Source organism: Anoplolepis gracilipes, chromosome 6 (genome assembly GCF_047496725.1).
Source record: "Anoplolepis gracilipes chromosome 6, ASM4749672v1, whole genome shotgun sequence".
NCBI lineage: Eukaryota > Metazoa > Arthropoda > Insecta > Hymenoptera > Formicidae > Anoplolepis > Anoplolepis gracilipes.
In genome coordinates this window covers 2141109-2152947 of record NC_132975.1, presented here as the reverse complement: position 1 = coordinate 2152947, position 11839 = coordinate 2141109, and the positions used below count along the sequence as shown (strand labels likewise).

Genomic DNA, 11839 nt, shown 5'->3' with positions numbered 1-11839 from the left:
CGCGCATGCGCACGCAGCAGATACGGTTGCTGGCGTGGGCAGGAGCTTCGTAAAGTTAGCCGAACCACTTTGATTTTTTTATAATTAAAATTAACTAATCGTTTGGTCATCGTTTGTTCATGGTTGGTCATCCAATTAAAACGTTTAGTTATTTATCTTTTTTTTTAATTAAATAATTAAAATTTCGAACTAAAGTTAGCCAAACATTTTTATTTTTCGTCCAAACGAGTTAAACAAGAGCTTATTCGATGCAGAATCGTTAGATCATCATGAATAAATTCTTTACAACGTTTGGTCATCCATTGTTTATCCGAAAAATGAAAATAATCATGCGCGGTAAAATGACGACGGGCGACGTATAGTGACATGGACGTGCGCTGAGGCCACGCGCGCATGTGTTTTAGTAACTTATACAAAATTTTAAATAAATCTTTTTTAATTTTAAATAAATCCTTTTTAATAATGTAGCTATGCAAGTTGCAAACCCATGTGGAATCGTATATGCATTGCAAAGTACATGTTTAGATGGAAATGCATAGGGGGACGGGGCGAAGCCCCGTCCCCATAAAAAGATATAACAAAACTTGAGAGCGTAGAAACTACCAAGGCTGACAGTACTGTGTGGAAATTTCAATGTAAAATTTTAATTCAACCTATGTCCGAACTCTTACACTATATTTATAATTTTTTATTCATAATCTTACAAAATAAATACTGAATGCATCGATGCACTGATAATTATCGATGCACTGAATGTAGATCCAGCTTTATGTTCACGTTCAATTTCATTTCAGTTCTTTTTTCTTTATAACAATTTATAACATATTGTATTTAAACAATATTAGTGATATATTGTGATATATATTGTTATATATATTACAATATATATTATGAAAATTTATAATATATGAAAATATTATAATATATGTAAAATTTATAATATATATGAAAATATAATTAAAAAATATATTATATTTTAATTTTCCAAGCTTATTTATTGAAATATTTTAAAGTTGAGTTTTTTAAAAATGTATTAACGCCGCCGTTTGCCGCCGCCGCCGATAAATTATCATTCGCCGATTACGCCGCCGCCGAAAGAGTAAATTTTCGACGAATCCGCCGCCGCCAAATTATTTTGTCTCTAACGCCGCCGCCAATGTGAAATGTAACGGTGCAAGAGTCTAGGTCTAAGGACGTGACGTCCCCTCTTACCTAAACTAGAGATTTAAGTAAGAGTAACCCCCTCTTCGGGCCTTAGTAGAACAAAGAGTAAAAAGAAACAGGAGGGAATATATGGCTCGAGCTAAACGGACGGAAATGCCTATATATACCAGCATAAAAGTGGACACTCAAGATGGCGGCTTCCGTCAGCGATTTGGCTAGCCCCCACCACCGATACATTCCCTCCTGTTTCTTTTTACTCTTTGTAACAGAATGGCTGACTTATAATCTTAAGACATGTTTTATGGTTTAAACCTGAAGTCTTAAGCCTCGTCTACAATAGCCGTAGAACGTAAGGTCGCAAGCAAATTGACTAATGACAGTCAAGCATTTTCGAAAATGCTTGACTGTTATTGGTCAATTTGCTTGCGACCTTACGTTCTACGGCCATTGTAGATGACCCATAAGGGCCACTTGCACCAAATTCCGATTAGCTTAATCATTGATTAAACTAAATCTTTGTCTCTTTCAGATAAGTTCAAGAGAAAGAGAGGAACATATAAGTTAATCGGTGATTAAAGTTAATCAACGTTGGTGCAAGTGGCCCTAAATCAATCATTCTGCTAAGGCCCTTCCTTAATGGGGGACACACAAAAGAACTTAAGCCATAAAGGCCGCCGCACACACTTTTACATAACATAATGCATATACATAAGGAATTCGATTGGTTGAATTCCTTATGCATGTGTTTATAGACCAATCAGTTTTCTTATGTATGTGCATTATGCGTTATGTAAAAGTGTGTGCGGCGGCCTTAAGACTTAAAGCATAAGGCCGGGTCTACAATAGCTGTAGTAAGCCTTAAGTCGTAAGAAATGGACCAATCATATTCATTATTCTTCTCTAAAGTCAATTGTAATTAATTGGTTAATTTCTTACAGCTTAAGGCTTACTACATCTATTGTAGACCCGGCCTTAAGCTACATGTGCATAGCATAAGATTATATGGACCAATGAGCATCGAGTATTAAGTCGCTATATTAATTTACATAATATTATTATTGGTCCATATGATCTTATGCTATGCACATGTAGCTTATGCATTTTGTTGCAAAAGTGTGTGCTGCGGCCTTTACGGCTTAAGTTTTTTTATATGCCACGGCCTTAAGTCTTAAGTTTTTTATGTGCCCGAGCCTTAAAATAGCTTGACCAATCACAAGCTTTACGTTCGTTTTCGTTACGCCAGCACAGATTTTACATTGATTTGTATGGCGTAGATAGTAGAGTCCTATATAACACTCATTGGTTATTTTGTCTCTTTTCAGTAATAAAATAACCAATGAGATGCTAGCAAAAGAGACAGAAGAGGCCTCAGCTGTAGTCTCTCTCTCTCGATAGCGGACGCGCGCTTGACTATCGCAATGCTCAGTCTATTTTAAATGTCGATGGTTTACACGAGAAATAATAGGGCTTACGAAAACCATTATAGGTCTATAGAAAGAATGAAAAATAAAAATAATGTTACTATTAGCTTTTTCGATTGAAACAGGTTTAATCACTTTAGGAACGAATAATAACATTGTATCGTCTTTGCCAATAAAAGATTTGAATTAGTAAATGTGATTAATTGATCCAGATTGGGTTAAAATCTGTTCAATAGAAAACGCTATATGTGATACTACGTCCAAAAAAAACAAATATCCATATTGAAAAAAAAGACAAAATGAGACCGATTGAGCTATTTTTCTTGTAAATATACTTTAATATGCTTATGTGTGATACATATTTCCGTATAGGACCTACATACTACATATTTATTAATACGTGGAAATGCATATGATGTGTGTGTGTGTACATATATATATATATGTATATATGTGTATATGTATGATTAGGCAATGATACACACGTCATACAAGTGAATTGACAGTTTAATTAATTGTGCCACGACATTAAGCAGTGTATTTTGTGAAAGGTTAGAAAAATTTATAAAAATTTTGTAAAACATATCTTATGATGATATAGGTAATCCAATTTCCATCTTGATATATATATATCCAAATTAAAATAGGTCTTATAAGGTTAAAAAAAGGTAACCCACACTTTATATAAAATCTATTATTTTTTATATAATTAGTGTTATATTAAAGAACCATCAATTACAAAAAACAGTAAAAATTTCAGAAACAATTATATATCAATTCTATACATATATCTTCGATATGTTTTCTTTTAAAAAATTCTTGAAAAATTTATATTTTTTGAATCATAACCACTGATCATAAAAGATCTAAAACATTAAACATTAGATACATACTGAATTTGTCGAGCTTTTAATTATGACTTTTTTGTGTCGTAAGATTTTTGGTTAGTATGAACATAACAATAATTTGAACATGTATAGTAGATAAAAATAGACATTTTTTTGTTACTATATATTATATAAAATTTTATGTAGAACATATTAAACAGCAATAATGTTATTTGTAGTACTCTATGTCTTACAATATTTGTTTGTCTATCATAACAATATTAATTGACAAGATTTTTATAAATCTTTTATTTTAATACTTTAACTGTTGCAATTTAAATTAAAATTTTTGATTTGAATAGTTTGTTATATTTACAAATAAGGATTTATGTGTAATATTGATAATTACTATTTAGATTCTAATTTAAATAGTTAGTTTTTATAAATTTACATTAACAAAGTTAACGTATACATACATATAATATGTACTTATATTGATAATTTTTATCTTATAAAGTATTAACTAAAAATTAATATTACATTTTTATTTGTTATACATATGTCGTTAAACAATTGTATGATACCAAGAAATATAAAATTTATGGCAAATTTTTAAATTTTTATGTTTTTAAAAAGGTTATATCATGAAATAACTTTTTTATCTTGTTCTAGATTGTAACAATAATTGTGATATGTAACAAAAAATTGAAATTAATTAAAATTTATGAATTATATTCAAAGAATTAATATAGACTAAAATTTCTTTCTTCATACATCAAATTAACTGTATTAGTTACAATATTTTTTACCCATTAATGACATACAGTATTTGACAAAAGTCTGAATATACCTCTTCAAAATTGTGTTACATACTAGAAAGGAATAAATTTAATTGATATATTTAATTAGCTTATCTTGGCAATAGGAAAACATAATTTGGAAAATCATAAATCAACATAAGGAAGCATGCATGTAGTGAAAGAAATTTCTTAGTCTTGTCATTTTCATTTAAGGTCACTTTGTGCGAAATATTTTCAATACATTCTTTAAAATTCTTCTGGATGTAAATTGTACACCCAGAATTTGCAAGACAGTTATAAAGACAAAAGGTTATTTGATAAAAGCAAACTAAAACTCTAAATCGTTATGAAGATAAGACCTGTACTTTTTAAATAAATAGATCTTTAAATTTATATTTCTTATATTTTCAGATCAATAAAATAATTTTGGCTTATTATTCATTTTCTAATTCAAATGAAAAGAGAACTTAGATTTGTATTAAGTACTGTATATCCTAAGAAATTTATGTTTTAGAGTTTTAAATATTTTATTGCATAAGTGTATATTTGCTATATTAAAAGCAATATATTATTTTATTAGGAAGTAATAATATGGTTTCATATTTTTAAGAAAAATAGCTGGTAATTTATGTATTTATATTGAATAGTATTATAATTTGATCTTTTACTTAGAGCTCTACACACACATTTATTGTATAATATATTGTCAGATAGTTTTTCAATATTTTTTGTGTGATTGGTGGTCCACAATAAATTTACAATATTATTGAAAATTAATAAACTTAAGCAAGACAAAGAAATTCTGTATATACAATTATAAATATTGATATTATTACTACATTTATTAAAGTAGTAAACTTATTATGAAATATTGTTTTGTATCATAATAACATATTTTTCAAAATAATACATATAACAACTGTTAATAAATATAACAACTATGATTGATTAATGTACAACAAATGTTGATGAATACACTATTCCTGAAATTACAAATGCTTTAAAGCGTTTGATGGACCAATCAAAACAAAAAAAAATCTTTTGTTGTGATTAGTCTATTAAATGATTCAAAATATTTATAACCTTTAATAAAGTGTATCATATATATATATATATATATATATATATATATATCACAATATTTTAAATACTTTTTACTGTAAGAGATTTTATTACAGAAATGTACAGTTTTATTACAAACAATATGATTTAATTCATTGCAAGAATGCATTAACATATATTTCCAAAGCTATTTTATAAAAAGGATAATACTCTATCTTACACACATACAAATATATATATATATAAAAGTTATTAAATTATATTCTAATCTTTTGCATTAAATTTTTTTACAGATTAATTATTTAAGAAGTACCATGTTAGGTAATTCTACTGCCATTCAACGTCCAAAAGATCACGCTCCTACGAATGGTGCTCAGAAAACTGTTGGAAAAATAATATCCACTCCAATGGAACACAGTTTGAGCCATCCACACAATATTTCAATCCAGAATTTGGATCCAAATCATTTAACACTCTGGAAACATCCAATTACAACATTACATTATTTCTTTAGCGAAGTGTTCATTAATATATTTAATTTAGTGAAGAAAACGTTGCTTTACAAACGAATAGTATGCACTATAATTTCAATTATAACACTATTTCTTCTATTAGCCCGGATATCTGGTCCACAAGAAGAGGTATGTGTGTATTGTTTACAATTATGGATATATATTTAATAATATTATTATTACTTTATAAAATTCTTTGTATAATTTCTTTGAGATATTATATCCTAGAACTATTAAATATTCTTTTAGCATATTTTTTTTACTCATTTGAACAAGAATTTTATCTTAATATCAAGGCAGATTATCATTAATTTTTTTTTATTTTAATCATCTTTATTATATTTTATATGTACAGGGTATCTCTAAATTTAGTGCAAAAACTGGTACAGTAACTTTAACACATGAAAACAAATTGAAAATATCTAATAAACAGAGATTTAGAGGCACCTTGTATATTTTCATAACTATAAAAGCTTCAAATTAAAATTCTGTAAAGTAAAATTTGTTATAAAAATCATTTTATTTAAATTTTTTTTTTTGTAATTGTCTTTTCTTTGCATTTATTATAGATTAATTTAGATTATAGATAATATTAAATTTTATATTTATACAGTAAAATTATATTTATACAGTATAGTAAATTTATACAACCATTTTTATATAATCATTTTTATACACTATATTAATTTGTTAAATATATCTTAAATATTTATTTGTATAACTGATTGCATTATACAAAAAATGCATTTAAGTGTATTAATAATTGAAGTACATATTGTATTTGTAAAATATTTGTTTAATTCTTTATTCTATTAAATTAAAAAAAAATTCAATATATCAGTTTTTCATTGCCTAATTATGTTTTTTAATTAAATCTTAATTAAATCTAAATTACAAAAAAAATGTAGAAATATTGAAAGTAGAAAATTATAATAAATTATTATTTTCTTAATATTTTTGTTAATAGTAAGTAAAAAACGGAAGTGCGCACTTAAGATAACTGTGTTTTGTTTATATCAATTGATTCTTCTATGCATAAAAGTTGAGGCAAGATAAAAAAATGGATATTTTATGAGATATTTTATAGTTTATGTAAAATTGTTATTAAAATGTCAAATTAAAATATCTTGTAAATTATTCAATTGTTGGTCATCATATCCTTATAGCTTTTTACACAAAATATTGCGAGGAATTGATTTATATATACAAAATCAGGATGGTTCCATTAAAAAAAAAGAACCTTAATTGGCATGTATTCTCAAGGTCAAAATATATACTAATATGCCTATCTTTTTTTCCTCTTTGAGCCAAACAACTTTTGTTTAAAACTTTTTTTTTAAATCCCTTTATTTCCAAGTATTTTACTGTATCAATTAAAATGAAACACCGTGTATATATGCAGAACGTTCAGTAATTAGTGAAACACCTATCGTGTGTAGGTAGATTAAGTTTAACTGAAGAGAAAAGTCCTCTACTATTTTGCGATTTCTCCGAACACCGGATATATGTAATATATATATATATATATATTACACATTAGCTTTTTTTCGGAGAAAGTTAAAGAGCAAAAACATTTTCTTAACATTTTTAATTTTGACCAAAATGTTGGAATAAATAATAGAATGTATAGCATCTTCAGGAAAGTAAAAGAAATTTTTATTTTACTAAAAAAAAAATATTGATTATATATATATATATATATATATATCCTGTGAAGATGCTATACATTCTATTATTTATTCAAACATTTTGGTCAAAATTAAAAATGTTAAGAAAATGTTTTTGCTATCTTTAACTTTCTTCGAAAAAAAGTTTATGATGCTTTAAGTAAAATTATGTATGTATATATACGTGTATACATACATATATAATATATAATAATAAATAATAATGTTCAATGCATGTGTATAAAGAAGTTTTATCTTAATAAATAATTCTTTTGTTTTTTATTTCTAGATTTTTAAGTTATGGGAAGCCAAGATTAGATGGTGGTTATATTGGATAGGGCTAGGTGTATTATCAAGTGTAGGTCTTGGAACAGGTTTGCATACCTTTGTGTTATATTTAGGACCACATATAGCAGCTGTTACTATGGCAGCATATGAATGTGGTGCTCTAAATTTTCCTGAACCACCATATCCTGATCAAATAGTATGCCCAATGAAAATTGATCCAATATGGGCAGTAGGTATATTAAATATTATGAAGAAAGTACGTGTAGAAGCTATGCTATGGGGAGCTGGTACTGCACTTGGCGAGTTACCGCCATATTTTATGGCTAGAGCTGCAAGACTAAGTGGACAAAACAGTAAAAATGAAAATTTTGATCAAGATCTAAAAGAGTTAGAAGCTTTAGAAGAGTTAGAAAATGAGAAAAATGTATCATTTGTAATGCGTATCAAGTTATATATGAAGCATTTTGTTGAAAAAGCTGGATTCTGGGGCATATTAGCTTGCGCATCAGTATGTATTTAAAATTTTTTTTGCAAGAGATTTTTTATAAGTAATGATATAAAAAATTAATTTTTTATGTTGCATTTATCAAAATAAATTTTTTTTACAGATTCCAAATCCATTATTTGATTTAGCTGGTTTAACGTGTGGACATTATCTCATTCCATTCTGGACATTCTTTGGTGCGACGTTAATAGGAAAAGCTGTTGTCAAAATGCATATACAACAATTAGCAGTAATCATAGCCTTTAACGAAGAACTTTTAGATAAATTTATTAGCTTATTAGCAGTCATACCATTTGTTGGTAGAAAATTCCAAGAACCATTAAAAAAATATTTTGTTGAACAGAAACAAAAACTACATGTTAAGTCTATGGTAAGTCAATTTTAATAAATTATAATAAGCACTGTGTTGAAACTCATTTTAAAATAAACATTTTTACAGGAACAAACTACAATATCATGGTTGTTTGACAAATTTGTAACAATAATGGTCATCTACTTCTTAGTGACAATTATTCATGCATTAGCACGAAATCATCACCGTAGACGAACAAAACCATCTATTGATTAAAACTTAACAGACATAGGATAATTACAAATAAACTTTTATTGCAACATGTAGATAAATATAAATTGTTTTTATAGTAAGAAAAATGAGGTAATGTAAAAATATCAGGAATATGTTATATTTTTCATTTCTGCAGTTTCGGTTTACAATAGAAGCACATATTTTATTTGATATTAAATAAATCACATATAGAATATTAAGTAAATCTATTCCTTTTGAACATGCTTTTAAATATACGTTTATTTTGTTATATAATACTTTGTGATTATTACACAAAAATTCTTGTGTGTAGATGTTTGCTTGTATGTGTATGTATGTATGTATATGTATATATGTATACATGTATGTATGTATGTATATGTATATATGTATACACACACACATATACACACCACAGTCTGTCTAGCAAGAGCGTGATCAAAATTTTTATCTAGAAATTGTTACATCAAAAATTCTTGAATAATTAAATAATAAGATCCTTCCTGTACGACGCGTTATTGATAAAGCTTCAGTTACTCTAGTTGGCTTTGTGAAAAAAACTTATTTAAATATGTCTCTGCATCATTTATCTGAGATAAATTGTGCTCGTATTGTGATTCTTCTAGAAGAAAATCACAGTTCACGATACGTTGCCGATGTGTTCGTAACATATTTAAATACGTAAAATGATAAATTGATTGATTACTATTATCCAACTTCAATTGATAATGTCTAAGGAAATATGAAGCTACAGTTCATAGAAAAGATAATGGAAACAATTAATTGAAAAAAATTAATTTCACAGATTTTTTAATATAGAATTTTTACATCAGTCTCGAGAGGCTGTTGTAAATTTCTTAAAAATTTGCCTAGAATATCAAGAAATGCCACATTGATAACAACGACAATTAAATGACTTATCAATATGAAAACGTCATAGTACTAATTAAATTTAAATTTAGTATATTTTAATAATATTAGTGTAATTTTTTTATTGTATAATTTCGAAATTATGTCAGTCATCCTCTTATTAGATAGACTGTATATATATATGTATATACACAGGGTGCCTCAAAATGACCGTACCACCTCTTGGTGCAGATAGAGCGGGTTGAATTCAATAGAAAAGTCCTCTACATTTTGCGATTTTCGCAATAATTATTGAGAAATTAATTTATAAAGATCGGTGAATCTGACGCGATTATCAGCGCGTCGCGAAAAGGATGGTCCACCGCTAGGCCGATTGCTAGACGCGGGCTTAGTAACCGCGAAGCAGTTATTGTCACGCGCGCCTATTGATTAGCCTAGTGATGGGCCGTTCTTTTTGCAGCGGGTTGATACTTGCGCGAATTGGTCGACATTTTTAAATTAATTTCTCAATAATTATTCCGAAAATCGCAAAACGATAGAACTTTTTTGCTCAGTTTGATCCGGTCTATCCATACATGAGAGGTGATACGGTCATTTTGAGACACCCTGTATATATATGTTTTTTTCTTTTATGAAAGAAATCTTTAAACAATATTCTGCATAAATGATTGATATTCTAATTATTCAAATTTTTACATTATATTATTTAGCACAAGAATTAAATTTGGAAATTTTTAAACAATAAATAAATATATATATATATATATACATATATATATATATATATATATATATATGCTGTAATCAATAAAATAATCTAACTAAATTTCTATAAATTCTATAAATTTTGTATGCATATATTAAAATAGAAATAAGCTGAAAAATTCTTATCAGCTCCAATTCTTTCACATTAGAAAAGAGGTAATAAATTCATAAAAAACAATTTATTATTAATAAAAATAATATTTTAACCAATTTATTGTAATTAAAACATGTGAATGTGAGTTTATAATAAAACTTTTTTATGAGACGTATAGAAAGCCCTTCATATTCTGAAATTTGCAAAACAACTTTCTCCACAGAACTGAAACTTGTATGCTATAGACTCAAACCACAGACTTCTATATACAGAGTAAGTCATTTTAATCTTTCCACTGAAATATCTCAATCCATAAGTTTTAGACAAAAACGTTTCAGACAAAAGTTGTATCGTTTTGAGGGGGCCATAAGATGGTACCATTGGTTTGACCTTAAAGAGTTATTTGAAGGTCACCTCAATTTTTTTAAATGGAACACCCTATATATTATTGCATATTCTTGTAGCTTATCTCGAGAGCTTTCCAAAACACTATAATAAAATGTTTTTTCATTAAACACTTTTCGAGTTATAAGGCTTCAAAGTTGCATGTTAAAGTAAAAATGTGTAACTGCTAGTAGCAAATTCAGATTTTTTCTTAAAGATAACTATGTGTTTTCTTTACACCAATTGATTCGTCTCATTATTTTCTGCATAAAAATATTAGGATAAGATCATCGAAAAATGAAATATTTTACGAGATATCTTGTATTTTATGTCAAAATATTGCAACTTTGAAGCCTTATAACTCGAAAAGTGTTTAATGAAAAAACATTTATATATATATATATATATATATATATATATATATATATATATATATATATATGTATATATATACACAGGGTGTCTCATAACTAATGAGCCAACGCTCGTAAGTGGGTAGAGTATAGTGAACTAAACAAAAAAGTATTAAGTCATTTTGCGATTTTCGCAATAATTATTAAAATATTAATTAAAAACGCTTAGCGAACAATATTATACATATCTACAAAATGTCCGGTAATAATCGCCCCAACTCTCTGGGGCAGATAGAGCAGGTCAAATTGAACATAAAAGTCCTGTATCATTTTGCGATTAGCACAATAATTATTGAACTATTAATTAAAAACGCTCAGGGTATGCTGAGCGCTGTATGCGGCGCGCGCTCATACGCTGAGTGTTTTTAATTAATATTTTAATAATTATTGCGAAAATCGGAAAATGATACAGGACTTTTATGTTTAGTTTGACCTGCTCTATCAGCCCTAGAGAGGTGGGGCGATTATTACCGGACATCTTGTACATATGTATATTATTGTTCGCTAAGCGTTTTTGATTAAT

The 11839-nt window shown here is 27.4% G+C and overlaps 1 protein-coding gene across 4 annotated transcripts; it reads left to right on the top strand.

Annotated features, from left to right (window-relative positions):
- The first annotated feature begins 2704 nt into the window (after positions 1–2704).
- On the top strand, positions 2705–10563 carry LOC140666855 (vacuole membrane protein 1). Of its 4 annotated transcripts, none has more exons than XM_072894402.1 (5): positions 2705–2910; positions 5568–5915; positions 7743–8249; positions 8350–8616; positions 8686–10563. In XM_072894402.1, the coding sequence occupies exons 2-5, from the start codon at positions 5589–5591 to the stop codon at positions 8812–8814; spliced, it is 1230 nt and encodes a 409-aa protein (XP_072750503.1). In that variant the 5' UTR covers positions 2705–2910; positions 5568–5588; the 3' UTR covers positions 8815–10563. The 4 variants fall into 4 exon arrangements, with proteins under 4 accessions (XP_072750503.1, XP_072750502.1, XP_072750501.1 ...); XM_072894401.1 differs by lacking the exon at positions 2705–2910 and adding an exon at positions 2966–3186; XM_072894400.1 differs by lacking the exon at positions 2705–2910 and adding an exon at positions 2966–3253.
- The last annotated feature ends 1276 nt before the right edge of the window (positions 10564–11839 follow it).